General features: G+C 53.0%; 1 protein-coding gene across 1 annotated transcript; it reads right to left on the bottom strand.

The window, feature by feature from the left end:
- Positions 1 to 24,687, bottom strand: Aldh2 (aldehyde dehydrogenase 2 family member). The gene is made up of 13 exons (XM_021633165.2): positions 24,491 to 24,687; positions 13,068 to 13,172; positions 11,790 to 11,930; positions 9,902 to 9,981; positions 8,347 to 8,458; positions 7,770 to 7,898; positions 7,214 to 7,327; positions 5,051 to 5,153; positions 4,512 to 4,696; positions 3,883 to 4,047; positions 1,977 to 2,134; positions 1,338 to 1,452; positions 1 to 296 (listed from the first exon to the last, which is right to left on the bottom strand). Exons 1-13 carry the CDS (start codon positions 24,608 to 24,610, stop codon positions 264 to 266), a joined length of 1,560 nt encoding a protein of 519 aa, XP_021488840.1. The 5' UTR covers positions 24,611 to 24,687; the 3' UTR covers positions 1 to 263.
- Positions 24,688 to 24,951: the final 264 nt, after the last annotated feature.

Raw genomic sequence — 24,951 nt, 5'->3', positions numbered from 1 at the left:
TTTTGATCAGGGTTTTTTTTATTGCTCTTTTACTTAAGCATGGAGGATGGAACCCAGCGGCTTGCACATGTGTTCTGCCCTGGCCCCACCCCTGCCTGGTTTATTAGGACCTTTCCCCACACACCACCCGCCCACCAGCCTGCCCTGTTTATCAAATCTTGACTCTCTTGGTCCAAGACACTTAGGTAGAGGGGTGTCTCTTTGGAGGTGCAGTGTGCCTGGTGGTTTTTCTCAGGATCTTGTTGGGATTCCGGGTGCTGGCTTTACGAGTTCTTCTGTGGTACTTTGACAGTGACCTGTGAAGGGTTTCGGAGAAGCAGTTATTTTCACACTTGGCAAGTGGCAGCAGGTTCCCCTGGAGGCAAAAGCCCCTCTCTTCCTTTCCTCATGGCCTTGGCAGCAGGCTGGCCTCTGCGGGAGATCACACCCTGGCCTGGTCCTAGATTCTCACCCCAGGTCCCAGGGGACAGCTGCCAGTGTCTGGAGGCCCTTTCCGGGGTTTGAGGACATCATCTGTCAGCAGCTCCTGGTGCTGCACACATCCAGCACTGTCCAGGCCCCCACAAAGGACCCCCAGGGAATGCCGAGGAAGAGACCAAGGCTGCAGCCACAGGAGTCACAGCAGGGACAGGGCCGATGGCCCACACCTGGCTCTTCCTGCATTTACTTTATTTTGCATCCACTTTTTTTTTTTTAAGTTATTTTTTAAAGGTTTATTTATCTATGCATATGAGTACTCTATTTACATGAGCGCTTGCACACCTGAAGAGGGCATCAGATACATGGCAGCCATGTAGGTGCTGGGAATTGAACTCAGGACCTCTGGAAGAGCAGCCAGGGCACTTAACCACTGAGCCATCTCTCCAGCCCGCATCCACCTTCTTTAGGTTAAAATGTGATCATTTCCCACATTAAATGTGTGACAAGCCATTTTTAAGGGGAATCTGTACTCCATGGTTGGAGATGCTAACCCATTGGGTATTTTTAGGCCACACCTGACTTCTTTCTTTTTTTTTTTTTTGGAGAACCTGTGTCCAACAGCACTGCCATTCTCTCTGTGCTTTTGGTGGGGCCTGGGCTATGTTCCTGTGAGCAGAACAGGACAAGGGGTGGCTTGGCAGTTGTGTCTGCTCACACTCCTTACTGGAAGCATCTCCACCCACTGCAGTCCTGCCTTCTCTCGAGCTAACCAACTCCATGGCAAATTAACGCATGTGCCTATTCAGGCTAAGACCCTAGAGACTGTATCTGACCCCTTTGGTGTCTTCTAATAACAAGTATGGATGACCCCTGGCCTGGAGAGGCCAGGCCACGGGGCCCACATGCCGTCTACTTACTGTCTTCACTTCTGTGTAGGCCTGCAGGCCATACTCGCCCAGCTCCCTGCCGCTCCCCGACATCTTGTAGCCACCAAATGGGGACTGGGCCCCGAACACATCATAGCAGTTGATCCTGTAACCCGAGAGGAGAACAGAGGTCACTATGAGGGACTGCATGCCATGCCAGGCCCCATATGGCCCCACAATCTTATATGGAAAACGGAGGCATGGACAGGGCAGGCCACGGAAGACACTGTCTGTCATCCTTGTCCGTGCAGTTGTGGTCACAGAGGGCCATCAACACAACACACCATGTGCCAGCTTCCAACCCAAACGAGTCATCTTGGCTAATAAGGGTCTAGCATCACTCCGCTCCATTTTATTGTTTTGTTTTTTGTTTGTTTGTTTTGTTTTTCCCTAATGGTGATGAAGCAGGTGCTCAGCAACCAGATACGATCTCAGCCTGGGCGCCTGCCATCACAGCTAAGGAAGGTTGCCAGGCACCAGCTTCATGGGTACCCGATCTGGAGGTAAGGGGTGTCCTTTCACTGGCAGAGGCTATGATGGACAGCTCCTGGTCTAGTGCCGCAACTCTGGGGTTCTGGATATTTTGGTGATATTTTACTGGGTTGAAGAATGGCTACTGGGAGCTCTTACCACACAGTGCCGGCCTGGAGGGCTTGGGACAGGTAATTGGCCTTATCCAGGTCCTTTGTGAAGACAGCTGCTGCCAGCCCATACTTGGAATCATTGGCTCTCCCCACAACCTCCTCTATGGTCTTGAATTTGAGGATCTGCATCACTGGACCGAAGATCTGGAGGGAGAGGGCAGAGGAGGAAGGCTGGAAGGCGGGAGGTGACTGCTCCCCACCTCCAGGACTGACAAGTGGCAGAGGACAGTGGACACTGTTGAGCCTGAGACCTGACTTAGCCAGTCCAGCAGCCTCCAAGCTCATGAAACACAAAGGGAGAAAAGCAGACAAGCGCTGGAGGCCTCCTGGCTTATTTCTAAAGAGTCCCATGGCACATAGGACATGTTAGCATATGAATTTAGCATAGAGAATTAGACCGGCTCCCATTATTTTAACCCAGCCAGGTACAAGGCATAGACTTGTAAAGGAACTTTTATTTGCCTGCTCCAATTGTTGTCTTGGAGGCTTACAGTCTCTGTCTGCTAACCCAGGCCTAGTCCTTGAAGCGTCTAGCCTCTATATAGTCTAACCTAGTCCTAGAATGTTTTCAGCCTCTGAGGCTTACTGCTTAATAAGCTCGCCCTTTCTTGTTCTCATTGAGCTCTGGGCTGGCTGGTTCAATTTAGCTGATTTGGCTCAAACTCTTCTCCCAGCTGACTTCTTCAGTCTGGCTTCTCTGGCCCCTGAATTGCCTTGCTTGGCCTTAAACTAACTCCAGCAATCTGCTCTAATCTTCTGGCTCCTTCCTATTTGGTCTTCACCTGAGTTCTCTCTCTCTCTCTCTCTGCAACCTGTTCCAGTAAAATTGCCTCCTCTTTCCTTAAGTAGCTCCGGTAAGTAGCTCTCCTTTCTTCTCTGTTCTCGTGACAGTTGTGTGTATCCTATTCTATCAAATCTTTCTCTGATTCATCACTTTTTCTGCCACTGAATTAAACACTTTCAAAACATGGGTGCTTCTTTCTACAAACTAACCTTACCTTCATTTTTTGGGGATTAAAGGCATGTTCCACCACACCTGCACATAAGCTTTTCTTTACCTGAAATTTGCTCTATACCAGGCTGCCCTTGAACTCAGATCTGCTTGCCTCTACCTCCTGTATTTCAGCTGGATCACAGAGACCTAGAAGGTCTTTGGATGTGATTTCTTGCCAGAACAGCCACGTTCTGAATTAAAATTCCTCTACACAGACTTGCTGCTGAGCAAGTGACTGTGAAATCGGCCTCTGATTTCTCTTGCTCTTCCCATAAGTTTCTGGAACAGGTCAGGTCACTTCTTCAAGAAACTCTAGCTCCTTTGATGGGGAATGAAATTCAGAAACCAAGACCTGTGTGTAAGCTGGGCTGCTGCAGCTGGTGCCACTACCTCAGATCTGCCCAAGAGACTACTGGGAATGGCTGGAACTGGCCATTGTGTAGCCGCCTGCCTGACCACCATCTAAGCAGCGTATCCATCGAGCTGGAACAGAGGGGCCTGATTGGGAGCCAGGGAGGAAGATGCCGGGAAGTGAGAGTGACAGTCTCATTAAACGGAGAGGAGAGAAATGGAGTCTTAGTGCACACTGAGTAAATGGAGAGGAGAGAAATGGAGTCTTATTGCACACTGAGAGAAACTAGGCCTCCACAAAGAAACAGCTGATGCCCAGAGGGGACAGGGGACAGAGCGGAGGAGAGGAATGCCCAGGAACCTCAGAGTAGGGACAGAAACTAAATTAAGGTATCACAAGCCTGTAGGCTAGGCAAAGGGATTTAATGGTCTCCCAGTGGTGGGAAGCCCCAGTGAGTTTAAGGGGAGAGTGATGCTAGGCATGGAGATGACTCAAAACCAGAGTTTGGGATACAGTCAAGACAGTAAACCAAACCACGGTGCTAACCTCCTCCCTGGCAATGGTCATGCCGTCCTTCACGTCTCCAAACACGGTGGGCTGGATGAAGTAGCCGCGGTCGGCGGCAGGGCCTCCGCCACACAGCAGCTTCGCCCCCTCCTGCTGTCCTGACTTGATGTAGCCGAGGATCTTCTTAAACTGAGTCTCATCCACCTGCGGGAGAAGCCCCCACACTGACGGAGCAGCCCTCTCTCTTTGGCTTTGGGCTCAGAACCTATAGCCAGAGGTAGCTCAGAAGGGGACCAAGGTCTTGAAGGAGCAAGATCCAAAGAGTAAATGCCCATGGTCAGAAGCACAATGCCCAAGAGAGACCCTACATCCTTTACCACCAGGGAAGGCACCTCATACCCAATGTTTTTCCTTTAAACTCTGAGATTAACAAAATGAAAACACAAAAAACACTCAGGGGAATGGCTCAGTAGCGGGTATGGCGGCCACTCCCCTGCCAAGGTCCATGAACCATCCAAAACGTGGGGCTCAGACAGGGGCTGGGGTCTCTCCATTACCCCGACAGGACACACAACTGGTACCCGGCAGAGGAGACACTTGAACCTAGCCCCACCCACTCCGGGCCACACAGGCTTTGGACTCAGGCCCAGCTGCAGCCCCAGGCTTACCTGCGGCCCCTGCTCCGTCCGGCTGTCAAAGGGGTTCCCGACCACCCGAGACTTGGCCCTGGAAACACTGCGCTCCACGAACTCATCGTACACATCCTCATGGACAAAGGTCCGGGAGCCGGCGCAACAGCACTGGCCCTGGTTGAAGAACAGGGCAAAGTGGGCCTGCTCCACAGCCCAGTCCACTGCAGGGAGGGGACGGCGGAGAGAAGCGACATGAGACGAGGCCGCTCACCCCAGGGACGCTCGCCCACACAACCCCTTCACACTATCAGGGGTAGTGCCTGCCGGTGTGGGGGGGGAACCACACAGACGGATGGGGCCTGGCCAGAATGAAATGAAACCTTTCCTTTGTGAAGACTGGCAACTGGGAAAGAGAGAGAGGGGAAAAGTGGTGTTCCTCAGAGAGGGCAGGAGAGGGTATGCTGAGGGTGGACAGCACAGGGCCTGGGCTGGCCCTAACAAGGGAAGGAGTGGCTAAGGTGGGAGGGGTCAATCACGCTGGAGGCGGAGGCCTTCCCTGCGGCCCGGAAGCTTACTGTCGGCATCCGACAGGATGATGTTGGGGCTCTTGCCCCCCAGCTCTAGCGTTACTCTCTTGAGGTTGCTGCTCCCCGCGGCAACCTGGATCAGGTGACCAACCTGTAGGGACAGAGACCGCCGTGAGCGGGGGAAGAGAGCTAAACGCCTCTCCACGCACGGTGTCACCAAGTCCCAAGGGGCCCGAGGAGTTCACCTGCCATCGCTGCTACCGAGCCCTAGACGTCGGTGACAATAACTAATACTGTGTGTACCTGGCGCTGAGGCCCGCAGTCACCGCTCCCGATGCCCTCAGAGGGCGAAGGCTCTAAGTGCCCATGCCGCATGGCCACTGAACTAGACGGTCGGTGAGAAGGCACGAACCAGTCAGACTATGATGTGGCCCCTCCCCAGCTGAGTGTCAACCCCTGTGTGCTGTGGACTCTGTGAGGGCAAGGACAATGTACCCAGAGCCCGGCACATCTCTGCAAGGAGGCCAGCCCCTCTATGAGACCCATCCATGCCTCTGCCCGAGGGCCTTCTGGGTGCGGAAGGGCCTGCCACTTGAGCTGTTCAAAAATTATTTCTGTTACACTAACTAGTGTGCCCTCTTGGAAGGCTGGGATTTCAGGGGTGGGGGTGGGGACCCGCTCACCTTTAGAAAGAAATGTGTCCCTGCTATGGAGCAGCCCTGTACAAATCCTGACCTATTCATTCATTCATTCATTCATTCATTCGCTCTTGGCTTCCTAAGTGGTCGTAGCTTTACACACCCTGGCTGGGACCTGTGAGCAAGCTCGGTTCTCAACACCGTACAGACAGGCTCAAGGAGGTGGGCTCACCGAGCGTCACGGTTGGAATGTGACACGTCCCCCACTGGCTTGAACACCTAGCTGGTGGCAGTGTTTTGGGATGTCTCGGAACCTTTAGGAATCGGGGTCTAGATGGAGGAAGTGGGTCACTTGGGTGAGGTGATAGCTGAGCCCCACTTCCTGTCTTGTTTCCCCAGTCTGCCCAGACGTGAGTAGGAACCCTCAAGCTGCTGTCATGGCCGCTTCCCCATAACAGAGTCTGAGCCGTCATCCAGCCTTCCTTTAACTTGCCTCTTGTTAGTACCAGGTCACAACAAAGAGAAAACTAACACAAGCTGGGCATGGTAGCAGGCCTTTTAGTCTCTGTATTCAAAAGGCAGAGGCAGAGTTCAAGACCAGCCTGGTCTACATAGCCAGAGCTATGTAGAGATCCTGTCTCTGAATGAATGCATGCATGCATGAATGAATGAACGAACAATATGCCGAGGTTGCAGAGCAAATCCATGCTGCCCAGAGAACAACTCCGGAGCCCAGGTACTGCCCATCCTATCTCCACAGTACCAACACTCTCATTCTGGTTTTGGTTACTGTTGCTGTTTTGAAAAAGAAAAAAAAAAAAACAAAAAAAACTGAGCAGGCCTGGAGAGATGGCTCATGGCTCAGAGATTAAGAGCACTGTCTGCTCTCCCAGAGATCCTGAGTTCAATTCCGAGCAACCACTTGGTGGTTCACAACCATCTATAATGAGATCTGTTGCCCTCTTCTGGCCTGCAGGCACACGTGAAAATAGAGCACGCCTATACATAAAAAAATCTTGAGAGAGGGTCTCCCTATGTAGACCAAGCTGGCCTTGAACTCACAGAAATCCGCCTGCTTCTGCCTCCTAAGTGCTGGGCTAAGGCATGTGTCATCATGCCTGGCTTGCTTGTGAGACAGGCTCTCATGTAGCTGAGGCTAGTGTCAAATTCACTATGTGGCTGAGCTTCCCTTGAGTTCCTGATCCTCCTACCTCCACCGCCCAAGCGCTGGGGTTAAAGGTACCGTCAGAGTCTCAAAGGGAATGAACAGAGCCTCTGGACGTCCAGCGGGTTCCCCAGGGATACAACCACAAGGCCTTGGGCTTCCTGAAGCCAGTGTGTCCCAGCTACCCTAACCCACAGGAGTGCCAACTTCCCCAACCCCCCAAATGCATCCGGGGCAGCTGGCAGACCACAGAGGACATAGCTGTTCTGCTGTCTGGCACACATACGTGGGCTGTCATTTGGGTCACTAGGAGGCGTGTCAGAAGATGGTGTCTTTGCAGGGAGCAGCCACCGAGGGGGCGGTGCCTGCACCACCAAGCTGCAGGTCTGACACCCTGAGACACCTTACCTCAGTAGAACCTGTGAAGGCCACTTTGTCCACGTCCCCATGGGAAGCGATGGCGGCCCCGGCGGTAGGGCCGAACCCAGGAACAATGTTGACCACGCCAGGGGGGAAGCCTGCCTGCAGGGAGGGCCAGGAGAGGTGGGAGCGTCAGCTTCCTGCCCCCAGGCCCTCGGCAAAGACAGCACCCTATCCCCCCAACAGTGATCTGGAGACACACCAGAGCAAAAGCCGCTCTGCAGTGCATCAGCCACCCTACAGGGACTTCCAAAAGTCCCTGGGACGAGGAGCCTGGCTGTGGGGTCCGCTGCGGAGCTGACAGTTCTAGCACAGTGGCTTTCATCTTTCAGAGTGTCGGGCCCCAGGCCCCAATGTGGGAGACAGTAGCAGGGACCCCTCTGGGTAAGGATGCCGAGGACAGAATTCCCCTTTGGGTAAGATACTGAGGACCAAGTTCTACAGCCACACTATAAGAAGTCCAAACCCCTCCTTTCCTCGGATCTCCCTCAAGGCAAGCCACTGGCCCGGACATTCAGAGGCCACGGCAGAGCAGGCCACCCACCTCCTTGATCAAGTTGGCCACGTAGAGTGCGGTGAGCGGCGTCTGCTCAGCGACTTTCATCACAACCACGTTTCCAGTTGCCAGGGCCGGGCCCAGCTTCCATGCTTGCATCAGGAGCGGGAAGTTCCACTGCAGGAAACAAGAGTTACCAACCACAGGTCCTCCTCAGCGAGACACAGCACAGCGGGTGGCAGGAAGGCCACTCCTGAGGGCCCCAGCGATTCACTCATGGATTCGGATGCTGGCTGAGGCAGGTGGCGGACAGTGACAGTGGCCCACACCTATTAGTACCTTTGGTACTAGGTACCACACGAGTCCCTAATCACTACCTCCCCATAATCAACAGACCGCTGCTGTTCGTATGAAGAACTGAGGCTTACAGGGGATAAATGCTTGGCTGCCTCAGACTTAAACCCACCCTGGTAGACCCACCAAAGCCCGTGTGCTACCCGTCACCCCATCATCCTCTAATGACACCAACAGTAGAATCTCTCGCTTTGCAATGAGGACGGCTGACCCCACGTTTCACACCCCTCTCCCCCCAAACACCAGGACTTCCAGAGAGGCTGGCACACACCGGAATGATCTGTCCACACACCCCCACAGGCTCGTGGCGGGTGTAGCTGAAGAAGTCGCCATCTATAGGAATGGTTTTCCCATGGTACTTATCGGCCCAGCCAGCATAATAGCTAAAAGAAGAGAAATCCAAGCATTAGTCAGTGTCTAGCCTGCAACACCTGGCAGAGGGAGAGATGCCCGGATCACACTGATAACACCGGCATTTGCTTATTCCCAGAAAGACACGGATGGCCGCCAGGACGGGAGTACCCGCTCTATTATAAACTTCCGAGCCTCAGGATCACACTCGATGCTGCTGCCAATCTCAGGTCCACGGCCGGGGCTGCTTCCCACCCATTCAGGACGCCTCTCTAGAGACTCAGTCTTTTAACTAAGCACCTGGATTTATTAACATGAGCCTGCTGTGCCAGCCCAGTGCTGGAGGATCACGGGTATGACCTGGTGGAGGAGGGCAGACATACCAATGGCTAGCATGTCTCTAAATGGCCTCGACTTATGAAGCTCATTATCTGAATCATGGGACACAGGTGACAAAAAAGCATAGTGGCTGGGGAACAGCCAGTATATGGTCATGGTGTAACGGCTGTGTTTTCGGGGAAGTAGGGGCAGGAAAGATAAAGGATGGAGGTTTGGGGGTTTGTAGAAGGAAGATTCCTGAAGTGAACAGGGTCTGCCAAAGCTGACCAGGTTGGGACTCAGGTTTCTCGGCCTCGGCATGCCTGACATTTTGGATTGGAAAATTCTTTGTTGTAGGGGCTTGTTCTACCAAACTCTGGATGTGGAACAGTGCCCTCTGCTCCTCCCTCTGCACCAGAGTAAGCGGCACCTTCCCCTGCTGTCCGGACAAGACATGAGCCTAGGGACATGATGACCTTGGGTGAGCCCCACCAATATGGGGAAAACTCCTGCCATTCAGGCCCCGCTGCCCTCTGCCACATCCCGTCTACACTGCCTGTCTGACCACACTGGCATTCAGTCTAAGGGATGGCAACATGAAGGTTGGCCCTGAAGAAGCCTCATGTGGCAAGAGAAAAGAAGTCAGAGAGTGAGGGTTAAGACTCAGGCCTTCCACTTTGAGACGTGACTCTTGATGCCTACAATGGGCAAACCCCAAGGGGTGATCAGCCCCTGCTCTTTGGTCATTAAGATGTTTGTGATCAGACTAAATTTGGAATAGCAGAAGGAAAGAAACAGAAAATCAATCAAAAGACACTGTGCAAAACAACCAGTGAGCCTTTAGTCTAAGTAACTAAAAGCAGACACGGAAGGAGGGCAAAAAAGACTGCCAGAAACTAGGAACAACTGAAGACTATCTCATCAGATCCTTTAGATAAATGCCCAGTTCCAGGGACCACAGAAATTACCAAACACAGCTCAAGACACAGAAATCTCAGAGGCCTGTTGCTTGACCCTGAGGGATTTTGTCACAAGAAGAAGCCTCAATGGAGGCTCCAGTCCCTGCGAGCCTTCAGCATCCTTTCACTCCATTTCTACCTCTCAACATCACTCCTTCCCCTCTCACAATGGCCAGAACAAAGAACAGAAGCCCATACCGGAGACATTTCAGCACCATGTCCAAATCCACCAGGTAGGAGATGACATAGGGCTTGCCATTGTCCAGGGTCTCCAAGGCCTGAGGAGAGATCAAGGTCAGCAGAGACATGTTGGTGCAGGAATGAAAGGAAGCAGAAAGATGACCAGCGACATTGGGGCCTGACCTGACAAGGATGGGTGGAGGCTCAGGGTGAGTCTCCCTGGGACCACTGAATGTCAGGGGCATTTTTAAACTACTGGCCCAGCCTCTCCCAAGGCAGGGAGAGGAGAGGAAGACACACAGAGCCAGCTCCACTCACTTTACAGACATACTTTTTTTTTTTAGAGACAGGGTTTCTCTTTGTAGCCTTCACTGCCCTGGACTCGCTTTGTAGACCAGGCTGGCCTCGAACTCACAAGAGATCCGCCTGCCTCTGCCTCCCCGAGTGCTGGGATTGCAGGCGTGCACCACCACACCTAGCTCACAGACTTTTAAGTTCTGTCCCCTACCAGATCCAACTGTTTGCAGTATAGACATGAGAAGAGTGGCTTCTGAGGAAGGAGCATGGGGAGACAGATCATCCTTCCCACACGTTATACATGCTAGGAAGAAAAGCAGCCTTCCAGGCTCCGCCTCAGAAACTCCAACTAAGACTAACCCTGCAGGACTGGCAGGGGCCAGCCTGGGCACATGTGGAGCAAGTGATGAGCCCTGGCAGGAGGGGGACAGTGTGTACAAAGGTTCCTGGGCTCCAAGAAGCTTGGCTGTCAAAAAGGGGAGCCAGGCGATGGTGGTGCCCTGTTGGTGTAACCTACCCCGGCACATATTGTATCAACTGGCTATGAAAGTGTGTCCCAAAATTCTCAGTCGTTAATGGCTGCGCTGGCAGTGCCAGGTGCTAGCAGGATATGTAAATGTTTGTCACTCCTCACCTGCGCAAAGAGAGGATTCTTTGTTACAAAGCAAGCTGCTACCGGGGAGGTCCTGGAAGGTCTTGTTGCCTTGGGTCTGGCCAAAAGGCAACAGTAAGATACAGAGTGGGCGTAGTTCTGCAGCCGATTGGTTCAGAGTGAGTACTCTGGGACTTCTCCCACTATGCTAACAGCTTTTGTGTATGAGGAAGGAATGCATCTTTTGATAAGAAAAAAAAAAAGTGCTGGTGGCTGGAGCTGGAGCGAGGGACAGGGCAGGAGCAGGGCAGGGAGGCCAGGTGGTCAGATGGGTAGCTGAGGGACTGTTCCAGAAAGCAGACTAACAGCCTTGTACTATACAGCTGTCTTCACTATTAAACCTCAAGCGGGACTCCTCCCCCGCCCCAAAACTTCTGCAATGGCGCACACCTTTAGTCCCAGCACTGAGGAGGCAGAGGCAGAGGCAGACAGATCTCTGTGACCTCGAGGCCAGCCTGGTCTATAGAGCAAGTTCCAGGACAGCCATAGTTACACAGAGAAACCGTGTCTTGAAACAAACAAATAAACAAAACAAAAAACAAAAATAAAGGAAGGTGAAGTGGGCGGGTCTGGGCCAGCGTGGGGGCTAAGTTAGGCAGTGGAGCCAGCCATGCCAAGGACTTCATCCCTGTCCCAAGGCTGTAAGAACGGAACTGTGGCTACCTGTCAGGATGCCCAGGGTGAGGGCCTGGCCCACCATGCAGAGGTGCCCGGGGGAGGTGACCAGCCCTGGGGATCAATAGGAAAGGCCTTCCCCTCTCCTCAAAAATCTTCAATCTTGGCCATACCCATGGCATCAGGACAGACAGGGAGGCTCTGCTGGTTGTGACAGACAGACCCCCAAAGTGTCCATCAGACTCCATTACCATCTATGAGCAGCAAGGCCCCTGGATGTTCACGGGCTTCTGTGAGCCTTGTCAGCTGTGGTCAGTGAGGACAGGAGGGCTAAGCACTCACAGCCAGGTAGGTCCGGTCCCGCTCGATGAGATCGGCCAGTCGGAAGAGCAGCCTGCCCCTGTCGGATGCATCCATGCGGCGCCAGGGTGAGCCCAGCTGGAAAGCTGCCCGAGCGGCCTTCACTGCCTTGTCCACGTCCTCCTGTAAAACAGTCACCCCGGAGGCTCAGACCTCAGCCTCAAATGCCCTTCCAGTGCTGTGCACCCCACTGCCCATCACCCAGGGCCAGTCAGTATGGGCCAGCGCAGGAAATCTCCCTAAAACGGTCCTTCAGGGCTCCAAAACTTAGCTGCAAACACACACCCCATTAGTGGGTGTGCTGGGCAGGAGAGACCCCCATGAGTCAATCCTTAGAAAGTGAGAAACCCTGTTTCCATGCCACCAAGGAAGCCAAGGCCAGCCAAAGGAAGCAGTGTTCCTTCTGAGATGATGGAATTTTCCAACAGGGCCTGAAAGCTGGGCAGCCTAGCACATCCTGCACAGGGGACTGTGAACCAGGAGGAAGGCACAAGGTTTTCATCTAGAATAAATACATCTACCAGAAGGACCCCCCATAAGCCAGAAAAACACCGTAGCCCTCAGCAAAGGAGGCCTGGGCAGGAAGGAAAGGACCATCTTAAAACAGAGGCCAGGAACAGACGGGGCCTAATGCTAAATTTATGGAAAAGATAGTCTAATTTTTTGTTTTGTTCAAGAGGGAGTCTCATGTAGCCCAGGCTGGCCTACACCTTGCTATGTAGCCAAGAATGACCTTCCTGCTTCACATCCCTAATGCTGAGATTAGAGGTGCCACTGGCTGTGCCAAGCTCAGAGACTCATTTTTAAAATTCCATTATATTTTCCAGTCCCCCCTGTATACATAAAAATGACACCTGAACCACTCATCTCAGCAGACCCAAACTTTATGGTGTCCAATCTACCTGCCTTCCTGTCCTTCCACCCCAGGTCTAAAAAGGAGACAGTGGCTCGGCATTCCCCAGATTTACCTCCCAATCCACACAGCAGGAATTAGAAAGCTCAGCCTCCATCCAGCACCCCAGCGTAATGGAGCCTGCTGTGGATTCACACCTCAAATGTCTGATTGGTGGTTTTAAGTTAGGAAAGTGAAATACGTAAGTGGTCATGTCCCAGCCATATGGTAGCACATGCCTATAATCCTGCACTCAGGGCACAGTGAGGGAGGACTGATACAGCAAGTTCCTGGCCAGCCTGGGCTACAGGATGAGACCCTACCCAAGAAACAAACAAAGCCCAATCTACTAAGTCACCAGGTCTCACCTTGTTCCCTTCTGCTACCTGGCAGATGACCTCTCCCGTGGAAGGGTTGACGGTGGGGAATGTTTTCTTGCTGACGGCATCGTGCCACTCATTGTTAATGAAGATCTGCAACGAGAATGAAAACATGTCCTCAGATCCAGCTTTCAGCTCTACTCCAATCCATAAGGTAAAAAAAAAAACCAGAAGAACACAGACCAAACTTGGAGACAGAGATCAGCGCTAGAGGGCTGCACATTCCAGGTTAGAAGCACAAGTCTAGAAACAGCCAAGGGAGAGGGCCCATGGGCCACGTGACCTGGGTATGCCGTCTGACCTCTTAGTGAGTTGGTTTCTTTGTCAGTCATCTAATGCTGTGTAACAAACACCCCCAAACACAGAGGCTTAACAATTTCTTAAGAGCTGTGCCCATGGCTTGGGCTCCTCCTAGGACTGCAGTCCAGGGGTCACCTGGGCAGGATGAGCAAGGTGGTTCCTCACTCATCCAATACCATGTGGCTACCTGGCTTTCTGACACATGGCAGAGCCAGAAGGAAGCTAAAAGATTTGCCCTGGCCTAGTTTCAGAAGCTGATGTCTCCACTGCTGCATTCTATAAGTCAGAATGTGTCACAGACCCAGTCTAGACTCACAGGTGGGGTTCTCACTCTCTTTGGGAGAACAAGAAAATGCTTAAAGCTATCTTTTTTGTTGTTGTTTTGAGGCAGGGTCTCTCCATGTGGCACTGGTTGTTATGCAGACCAGGCTGGACCCGCCTGCCCCTCATGAGTGCTGGGATTAAAGGCATGCACCATCATATCCAGATAGCCATCTTTATTCTAGACTGCCCAAGGAACAGATAATCCTTCTCAGCATATCCACTCATCCCTGCAGCAAACATGAGCAATCGCTTCCAGGTCAGGCTCTGTCCCGGGGTGGGGACAGTAGCCCCGTTCAGTGATCAAGGACATATGCTAGAGGCAGAATTTGCACTGAACACTTGGACATTTCTGTTCCTGGCCTTGTCCCCAGGGTCAGGGACTTGTGTAATTCAAGCCTTCTCCACCTTCTTCACCTCCATTGCAGTTCCTCTTCCTAAGGCGGCATGCCCTGGCACCAGCCTGCCATGGGGCAGGTGCCCATGTTGACTGCAGTGGGTAGTGACTGAGTTCCAGGAGGCTGAATTTTCTATACCATTAACACATTGCTCTCACAGCTGCTCACTGCTCACATCTGGCAAGATACGTGTAAACATGGACCAGACTGTCAAGCTAGGCGTGTGTAGTTTCATATCCACTGATAGTCATCTTTAACCAATTTGTCCCTTTAATCCTAGACCTATGGGATTGAGTCTTGAGGGACTTGGGTGTAAGGCTCAGACTTGAAACCTTAATATTCCCAAGCTGGGTTCCATGCCACCCATGCTGTGCTAGGTTGGGACCCTGGACACAGTGCATCTTCTCCCTCTTCTTTCTGGTTCATGTGAAGCAAGAGGAAGTTGGAAACCTGAGGTAATGCAGAAGAGGACATGGGGATGGGGGTGGAGAGAGTCAGAGGCTCAGAGATCCCTAGATGGCAAAAAAGAGAGGACACTGGAGGGCCAGGCTACAGGGCAAGAAGTTGCTTGGTCTCTGAAGGGCCCGAGGTATTTCCAGGCCGGAAGCCCTGGCACACTTCCATGTGCCTGTGTCCCCAGGCCCCAAGCCCTGCTCAAATTGTTCCTGCACTCCCTACTCTGCTCCACTCTGCTTCCACAAACTCACTCAGGCAGACGTACATCTGTTCCCATACACCCCGGTATCACAAACTCCAAAAATTCCCTTGCAAAGCTTCCTTTCCCATGCTCCTATGGTGTCAGAAATCGGCGTGCACCTGGTCTCATTCGTCCCCTCCTTGCTCTAGGGACAATCACATCCTGAGCAAGCCCGGTATGCAAGGGAGTTGTATCTGCTCACAGTTTTTTCCTTTAAAAGGAGCCTGCTCCTTTCCGTTGCGGCTGCAGTCAGCTCCTGAGTCTGACTGTGGTCCTAGTCAGTTAGAAGCTTCTTCCCCCAGCAGTTAACTTCAGATTTTGGTGGTGGTCTGTCCTCACTGACTGTGTAACCCCCAGACCCAACAGCCTCCTACTGTCCCCTGCTCCTTGTCTACACCCCACGACCTGCATTTGCAGGAGCAGCTGTCAGCAGAAGCACTAGGTCATCTGCCTCACCATACCCAGGAGGGTCCCAGGGCAGGGTGAAGGCTAGCCATGGGTTCACATTCACACAGCAGTGGCAAGAGCCAGGACTTGAATCCAAGCTTTGGGGTGCCAAGGCCACAGCGCAGGTCTGCCTCCCGGTTAGAATACTCATCCCTGAAAGTGCTCCTTCAGGCTAAGCATGGAGCCCCACAACCCCAGCACTTAGAAGGCTGAGGCAGGAGGACTGAGGCACTTAGCAAAACCCAGGCGCCAGCTTTGTGTTTTACTCGCAGCCCCACCGCTCTTTATTCTGAATGTCGGGAGGCACCAACTTCAAACTGAGGCAGACGTGGACTGGAGTCCAGCCCTCCCCCGGGGAGACTGGGGGAATCAATCTCAGATATCTGCCACAGTACCTCTCGGGGCTGTGTGCAGTTCCTAGCCAGGACCTGGCCACAGGTGTCTCTTGACACTCCTCTAGACCAGGCAGCCACCTACAACTAAAGATCTTAGACCAATGACCCGGTTTCTCAGCTCCCTCCTCAGGAGAGTCGAGTTTACCCTTGCGGGCGAAGTTGGCAGACCCCCGCCAGGGCACTCCCTGCATTGTCCCCTTGCTGAGAGAGAGGCAAGGCTATAATATGCTGTGTCATTCTTCCAGTCTGTCAAAAGCCTATTCAGCAATCTGTCCTTCCTTCTTGGCTAATGAAATATGAGACTCCTGAGCTCAGGGTCCCCATTTCCTCCCTGCTCCCTCCCAACTCCCTGCACCAGCCAAACACTAGTGGGGATCCAGGAGGGGAGGGCGCTCTGACACAGCCCTGCTTCCAGCAGAACGCCTTCCGAACCACAAAAGGGTAGACGGAGTCCAAGCCAAAACTCCACGCACTTCTAACCCTCCTGGCCCCAAACTAAGGCCTGTCTTACATAACATGCTGAATCCAGTCACCATAGCAGAGGGAGGAGAGCTTCCTCCTAGCTCTCACTTCCTCTTCGCAGTTTCTAGAATACAACGACAGGTCAGGAGGTGACATTCTGAATCTGAAGCAAAAATCAAAACTCTCTCCACCATGTCATTAGGGTTTCACTGGGCGTCCTGTGAGCTCCGGCAGCAAGCCACAGGCACCACCCATGCTACAGGGCCAAACAAAGCCTTGGCTCCCTGAAGCTCAGGAGGAGGGCCCCGGTGAACAAGCACAGGCTGTGGTGAAGCAGGCAGGCTTAGAGGGCTCCATTAAAGAGGACCCAAGAAAAGGAGAGCCAAAGAGTTAGGGGCTGGCAGCACATACCCTTAATGCCAGCATGAACACAAATACATATTGATACCCTGTCTCAAAGAGAGAGACTTGAGGTTGCCTGACAAAAGGGGGGGGCAGGCCAGGGACCTGAAGAGTGACAGCAGAAAGAGTTTAGGGGCAAAAGAACTGCAAAGACTCATGTGGCCAGGGAGTGTGGCAAGGACAGGGCAGAACATTTGAAACTCCTCTCCTTGTGTGTCTGGAGGCCAGGTAGCTCTGGTAGTGGGCTGCGAGGAAGTTACAGCAAGGCTTGCCAGGCTGTAAGCAGGACAGGTGGACCCAGGGATCTCAGCCCCGACAGAGGCAGGACTGAGTATCCCAGCCACTTTATATACAAGCACTCAGACACCCTCTGCCCTGGGGCCAACAAAAGATTAATTATGTCATTAGCTGCATCTTAGTTAGGGTTTTATTGCTGTGAAGAGACACCATGACCAAGGCAGCTTTTATCGTCATGGTGGGAAACATAGCAGTGAGAAGGCAGACATGGTGCTGCAGGAGCCAAGAATTCTCAAGAATTCTACACTTTGATGGCAGACAGTGGGAGAAAACCGTCACCGGGCAGAGCTTGAATATAGGAGTCCTCAAAACCCAACTCCACAGCGACAATTCCTCCAACAAGGCCACACCTCCTAACAGTGCCACTCACTATGGGCCAAGCATCCAAACACATGAGTCCATGGGGCCATTCCTATTCAAACCACTGTAAGCTGTGATTTGTCCAAGAAGGGGACTTTCTAGAAAGAATTCCAGTTGAAGCCGTGTGCAGCGGTGCACTCAGGGAAGGAGAAGGAGAGGCAGGTGGATCTCTGTGAGTTCAAGGCCAGCCTGGTCTACAAATCGAGTTCAGCAGCCAGGGGTACACAGAGAAATCCTGTCTTGGGGGGAGGGTGGAAATTCCAAGTTGGTTGTTTTTGTTAACCATGTGTGTAAGCATCACAGTATGTGTGTCACGATCAGAGGACAATTTTTGGGGGTTGGTTCTCTCCTTCTGAGGTTTGAACTCAGGTCACCAGGCTTGGGTGGCAAGCATCCTTACCCACTGAGCCACCTCCATGGCTCCATCTTTGCTCTGTTTTTAAACTAAAAGAGCCGACGATTTCATTTTCACAGTCCACGATATAAACGAAACTTGCGTCCCAGGAACACTCTTTACCACGAAGGGGGGCGGGTCTTCCTCCTTACCAAGGTCTCTAGTGATGGAACAAATAACACCAAATGGTAAAGGGCTCTGTGTCCTTAGCTGTTGCTGACCACTGCCATGGGGCAAGCAGGAGGCCTCCTTGCCATATGTTCTCCCATGGGTGGTCTCATTTTAGGAGCAGGTACCATCGGCATCATTCCAGAAGGGGAGGGTCCATCACTGGTTTCCCAATGGAGGCACCGGCATCCCAGCAAGGCTGTCCCAGGACACTGGGAGAGATGGATCATGGCCCCGGCAGGAGGGAGGAGCTGCAGGTGTCTTTCTGGATTAGGAGCAGCCGTTCGTTTTGTGAGTCAGCGGGGTCTTTTTATTTCCTACCACAGCTTTTATCCACTTTTTATCTTCCTCACATACACAGACTCCAGTGAGACATGCAGCCCTAAGGAAACCTGGGCACATAGTTCTGCAGGTGGATGGCTGCCCCATTCCCCAGAACACAGCCAGCACCATCCTTGACAGGAATCTCCCTTTTGGGTCCTGATGTTTGAAAGAATGGAGACTGTCTCCTAGGAAACCCATGGTCCTGGAGTGCCTCACTTCCCACGTGGGAGATTCCAAAGAGCATGTGGTTTGGGGAATTCTTCTATCAGGCTCTCTCTTTTCTTCTTTCTTCCGTCTCTACTTTTTGAGATAGTCTATATGTATCCTAGGCTGCCCGGAAACTCACAACCTTTTGGCCTCACCTTTGAGCGCTGCCATGCCCAGCCTGTAAGCCTTGCCCAATCTCTCCCTCATTTCCTTACTCCGTCTCTTCCCCACCCCCCTTAGCTCTAATGAAACCCAAGCCGGAGCAAGCAATCATTTGCTTCTCAAATAGCGGTTATGCAACTGATCCAGTGAATAACACATGCTATAATCTTTTGCATTCCAAGATCCCAAGGGGTCAGGTTCCAAATAAACACAGAAAGCCACACTCATCCACTCTTTCAACATCCAAGGCTTCCTCCGGTCAGTCTGTGGTCAAGGCTAAGGGGAGCCAACTCCCCACCTCCAAGATGTCCCTGACATAATCTGGCCCTTGACCCCAGTCCTCCCCTCTTCTGCCCACCCCCAAAGCAGGAGCTTTTTGTGCTGCCACATTTATCTATCTATCGTCACCACTCCCAGGAGGGGGTGGGGTTAGTTCTATTTTGGAACCTTTGCAGGATAGTGAGGTTTTACTTTGTCCTATGCTTAACAGCTGCCAAGTCTAGCTTACCATAACATCCCTGACCCATTCCACCACCTCCCGCCCGTTCCCACATTCTGCTCATGTCAACTCCCAGATATTCTACATTAGGTTCCCAGGAAGTGATCCTACCTCTGGCTCCTTCATCGCAAAACCACAGCCACTTGCATAAACAGCAACCATTTGTAAATTCAATATTTACCCAAAGGCTGTCCCTTGCCAAAGCATAGTGCCAGTGCCAGTAACACAAATTGAAGCACAAATGTGGCTCCCCTCTGCTGATCTCAAAGGTTTGATTGAATGTTTCCTTAATATTTGCTTTTTCTCTGACCCAAAGGGTCTTTTTTTGTTTTGTTTTTTGAGACAAGGTTTCTCTGCGTAGCCCTGGCTGGTCTCAGACTTACAGAGGTTCACCTGCGTCTGCCTCCAGAGTGCTGGGATTAAAGGTGTGCACCGCCAGGCCCAGCTGACCCAGAGGGTCTTAATCATGGGGTAGCACACGTGCGCTCAAGCTAATCAGAGCTGAGAGCAAAGCCTGGTTTCGAATCAACAGCCTGAGGCCTCCCGGAGCCCATTTCTCCCCTTTGAAGCAGGGACAGCAACTGAAATAGACCCCAGCTCAGGCTCAGATAGGCAGTAGGATTCTGAGCCTGGGGTTTTCTGACCAGACACTGCCGGCCCATGTCCACATGCATTCCGGACTCGGCTTGAGGCCAGCACAGACATGACTGCGACCCAGCCACCTTGGAGCTCAAGCTTGTTCCATGGCCCCGAGCAGGCAGGTGGCATGGAACACTACTTGTGGTCCCTAGTTTTAAAAAACGCAGGTTGCCAAAGACATCTCCAGGCTCTGCAGGTCACCCCAACCTTTTTTATGAGGCTCTGGAGACTCAAGGGTAAACCAGTGTAACCAGTAGGACGACAGATCGCATAATCTGGGATGCTTGTTTTGGCAGGGTCTCACTCTGTGTCCCAGGTTAGCCCCGCACTGGCTCTGTTGACACTGACGAGCTTTGCGGACAGGGTACCCATCAGTGGTCCATCATCCTCATCATCTTCCCAGGCCCTCCCTGCTTGAACCCAGTAGTGTAGGCTGGTCCTGAAGTCTTGCACCTCCTGCTTCCAAATCCCATGTGCTGAGGCTGCAAGTGTGCCCCTCCCACTTTTTTCTTTTCCTATTTGATTACAGCGAATGCACATTTATTTGTTTTGGTTTTTCAAGGCGAGACAGGGTTTCTCTGTGTAGCCTGGCTGTCCTGGACTCGCTCTGTAGATCAGGCTGGCTTTGAACTCAAAGAGATCTGCCTGCCTCTGTCTCACCCCCCCCAAGCGCTGGGATCACAGGTGTGCAACACTGTGTCTGACTCCATGCAAATGCACCCTTAAGCAAAAAAAGATACTGCCAAAGTCTCCGTTCATGTCTACCCACACGGGTATTCCCTGCCCATCCCTGCCCACCCAGGAAACCACCAGGCTCGCCTTATCCCTGAGCAGCGGTTCTCAACCTTCCTAATGCTGCAACCCTTTAGAACAGCTCCTCATGTTGTGTTTGAGCCCAACCACAAAATTATCCTTGTTGCTACTTCATAACTGATTTTGCTACTGTTATGAATCTTAATGAAAATATTTTTGGAGATGGAGGTTTGGTGGGGGGGGTCTCGACCCACAGGCTGAGAACCGCTGCCCTAGAGGTTCTCCTCCAGCCTGCTGGGCACACCGCACAGGGTGAAGCATTCAGGGCCAAGTCTTGACTGGTGCAGCTTTAACTGGTTTCACGTACTCCGTTATCACGAGAAGCGCGGACCGCTTTCCCTTTGAAGCAGTCTCTGAGGTCCACCGTTTGGAGACCAAGCGGACTCTGCGGGGGAGGCCCACACAGGCCAGTCCTTCCTACCGCTGGGACGGCGGCATCCCTCTTCAGGCGTCACCTACGTGAACGCTTGCAAGCAGCTTCTACCAAAGGCTGCCAGTGTTTGTAGTGATCCTCCTAGCTACACTTCCTGGACTGAGGGTGCTTCAGTGTAGCAACTGAGAAAAATCCTGGGGGCCTGGAGACACGGCCCAGTGGTTAAGAGCACTGGCTGCTCTTGCAGAGGATCTTGGTTCGATTCCCAGCACCCACTCGGCGGCTCACGACCATCCGTAACTCCATTTCTCCAGGGGATCCGTTGCCTTCATCTGACCTCAGGCGCCAGGTTTGCACATGTACACAGACATGCGTGAAGGCAAAAACCCATACAAGTAAAATAAAAAATAAATCTAAGGAAAATTCTCTGTAGTTGTTATTCTCTATAGTTTCCTCCCTGTTTAAGGTACCCAAAGCTCCCACTCCGTCTCTGTGTAGCTAGTTCTCTCCCTTAAAGATAAACTCCAAGTTTACCAGTACTTACATAACAAAAGCCTGATGGTGACTGGGCCACAGAGCTCTGCCCCTAGCCTGCCAAGGGATTTATCTCCTCAGGCTGTAAGCTAAGAAAGTGTTGCTATCTCAGCTCCTACACAGCTGTAATAAACAGCAAAGCCATGAGAGCCATAGCAGGCCTGGCTGAGGAGCACCCCATTTTGTCCTCACCACAACCCCACCATGAGGAGGGATTGTTAGCCCGTTTTACAGATGTGGCCACCAAGGCCCAGACTTGACCCTGCACAGCCCTCCCAGCTTTATTTCTCTCCACTGTGCTGACTGTCTGGTGACAGGATGCATTTTTCACTTAGGTCTTTGCCTCCGCCTTCCAACTCATGAGCTGCCCGTGGGCAGGAGATCCAGTGTGTGGTCAGCTGGGCCTGGCCGGCTCAGGAAGCTCCTGCTGGATGAGTGGAGCCTCCTGAGGGCCCCATCAGTGGGGGCGCGGCCAGCAGTTTAAATCTGAGGAGGCATTGCACATGCTTATTTATCTATCAAATAGGTTCTCTCTCTCTCTCTCTCTCTGACAGGTTCTCCTACAACCCAGGCTGACTTCCGAGTCACTATGTACTGACACTCGCCTTAACTTCTGACCCTCCTGCGCCTCTGCCTCCTGCATGCTGGGACGAAAAGGGCGCATACTATCGCGCCCGGTTTATGCATTGCTGGGAATCATGCATGGTCAGCTTCATTCTAACAAGGGAGCCCACTGCCAGTCCTCACACTCCACCAGCTGAGCCCACCCTCAGTCCTCGCTCTTTTCACTTTGCTGTTTTTGAGGCAGGGTCTCATGTGCTTGGAACTCAGTATGTAGCCAACACTGACCTTGAACTCCTGATATACTGCTTCCCATGTGTCGGGATTAAAGGTGCGCGCATCACAGCTGGTTTTCACATTCATTATTCTTACGGACACAGAACTGGTGATGGTGAGGAGGGAGGCCCCAGATAGAGGCGTGAAGCCACATACATACACTCGGGGTGTTGGGAGTTACCGTTCTCTATCTTAACTGTTCTCCAAGTCAGCAAGGAAATAACTAAATGGGAAAACCAGTCTCATGGACCTTGTATCAAGTTCAGTGCCTGACATCTGACATTAAGATAGGGGTAAAATGTGGTTCTTTCAGAAGCCACGTTCATGGATCCATTCTGGGGAAGCCCAAGTCACTTAAAGTCTTCACACCTACCCTAGAAGTTTACCGACCCTGTGGTCCCTCTCAGGGCAAGAGGGCTCCAGGAAGATAAGCCAAGCCTCGCTCAGCCTGCGTTGGTTAGGCAAGAAGGTGAGGACATGACCCCACCCGGATGGGACCCAAGAAGCTTGAAGAGAGACACCCCCCAGGATGCTCAGGCCCTGCAGCTGCCCTTGGAAGCAAGGCCGGCATCTGCAGAGGCAACTTCAATGCCACACAGGCGGCTCCTTGGAGCAAGTGGCCCTAGTAAGTGCCCTAGAGATAACCAGAACATGAAGAACCCGGACACCTGGTAGAAGGTTTGCCAACAAGCCACACTAGTGGCCAGCAGTTTCTAGAGTTCCCTTCAGGCACTGCCTCCCTAGGGCTGGGCGCTCGTGTTCTCAGAAAAACTTAGAAGCAGCTGAGTGTACTGGCTGAGAAAGATCAGCAATGTTCAAGGAGACCAAGTGTTTATGGGGACACAAGTGGCAGGTAGCCAGCGGCTGTCTCCCACACAAATTCAGAGCCAAGAACAGAGCCAGGCCACAGAGCACAGAGCCAGGCCACACACGTTAACAGCGCTCTTTCGGGGTGTGCAATAGGGTGCCCAGCTATAAATCCCTAGGTGCCACGCATTTCTGCAGTGAACATGGACTGTTACTGCGATTTAAAAAAAAAAAAGAAAAAAAATGTGGTAAAGAAAAAGGCTGCCACAGGGGAGAATCACTCCACTCCACCAACCCACGCTCCAAACGGCATCATCAAACCTGGGCACATGTTAGGGCCTGAGACTTCCTGCCCAGGTGAACAAGAGGAACCGGAGAAGCTTATATTGGTGAGGTGCCTCCTCCTCTTGTGGCCATCTCAGCTCTTTTTGCTGTTCCGCTCCACCAAGCCCAAATGCCTACGATCAGCTGCGAGAAAACCCAGCAGGTACTGCCTTTACGGCTGACATTACCCAGAAGATGTTTTTTGTTATTGATGTTTTCCCTTGGATTGACTCTTCCTAGCACTCCTAAAATAAAAAAATCACAGAAACGGTTGGCAGAGGCCGAGAGGCCACCGCTGCTCCTGCAGAGCTGCAGAGCGCCACAGAACGTCCTGGTAGGGGCTTACTTTCGGAATCCCAGCCGAGAACCGACTTCTTCATGCCTTGGGTCCTGGGGGAAGTGACTAGACCTCAGTCTCTCGATCTGCAGAGCCGGAAATGACTATAGCTTCGACCTCCCTGTTGGAAGGCTTAAAGGCTGAATTGTTTAGACCGCCACTCTGCACAAAGGGTGGGGCGGGGGGGAGAGGCTGACACTTGTTGCTATGCTCACACCGAGGTCAGGGGGCCCTGGATCAAGAGATACACTATCACCGTGTCCCAGCACTGGGGCAGGAGAATTACAAGTTCAAGGCCAGCCTGGGCAACTTAGTATGAACCTGTCTCAAAAGAAAAAGTAGGCGGAGGGGGTGAAGGGCGGAGGATGTAGGTGGGTGGGCCTCGTCCTAATCCAACGTGGGGCGGGAGTGGCTGAGGCGGTCAGACGAATTCCAGGCCAGCCTGGGCTACCAGACGAGATCCTGTTTCAAAATAACACATCAACACGAGTACTTTGACCGCCTTCCCATTTTACAGAAGAGGGCAGCCAAGTCGCACTTGTTGCACAAACAAAAGGAATACTTCACAACCAGTTTCTTTCATGTGGCTCCAGGCTCTACCAAAGCTTACAGGGCTGAGACAAAGTCCTGGTTTGGTAAGAGCGGCCGCGGAGGGGTCCTGACCCAGCTCCTCCTTCTGAACCCCGGCCCGGGTCTGCAGGAGCCGGGGAGGGCTGAAGGAGAGGCCTCGCAGAGAAGGGCTGAGCCTCCTGAGTGGACCCAGGACCGCGCGGGGCGGAAGCAACACCCACGGCGCCCGGCGGCTGCATCGACGCGGGATAAAGGGGCCCACGACGGTCCCGGGTGGGGAAACTGAGGCCAGCTCGCCCGCTCCGTCCAGCCCCGGGGCCTGCGGAGGCGACCCCGAGCCTCACCTGGTTGCAGAAGACCTCGGGCTGCTGGTTGGGGGCCGGCACGGCGCTGGTGGCGGCAGCGGACAGCAAGCGGCTGAGGCGCGGCCCGCGGCGGGCGGTGGCGAGTGCGGCGCGCAGCATGCTGAACCGAGACCAGACGGACCTGCGGACCCCGCGAGCGCAGCGCCGCACACTGACTCCTCGCCTCCTACCCACGCGGCGGCCAAGGGGCGGGGGAGGCACGGGGGCGGGGCCAAGGAGCCCCAGCCCCCGAACGGGGCGCGACCTGCCTCCCCCGGGCGAATCAGAGCTGGAGCCTAGCAGAACCCTGGAGCGGCCGGAGAGAGCTTAGCCGTTTCCTAAAGCTGTCCCTTCCCCTCCCCCTCCGACCCGAGGGAGCCGGCCCGCGCCGTGTGCGCCCAGAGCAGGGCCTGAGGCGGTACAGAGAGGATTGCACGAATGCGGTTATTCCGTGGACAACT

This window comes from Meriones unguiculatus, chromosome 4, assembly GCF_030254825.1.
Source record: "Meriones unguiculatus strain TT.TT164.6M chromosome 4, Bangor_MerUng_6.1, whole genome shotgun sequence".
NCBI lineage: Eukaryota > Metazoa > Chordata > Mammalia > Rodentia > Muridae > Meriones > Meriones unguiculatus.
This window is presented reverse-complemented; position numbering and strand designations above follow the sequence as displayed.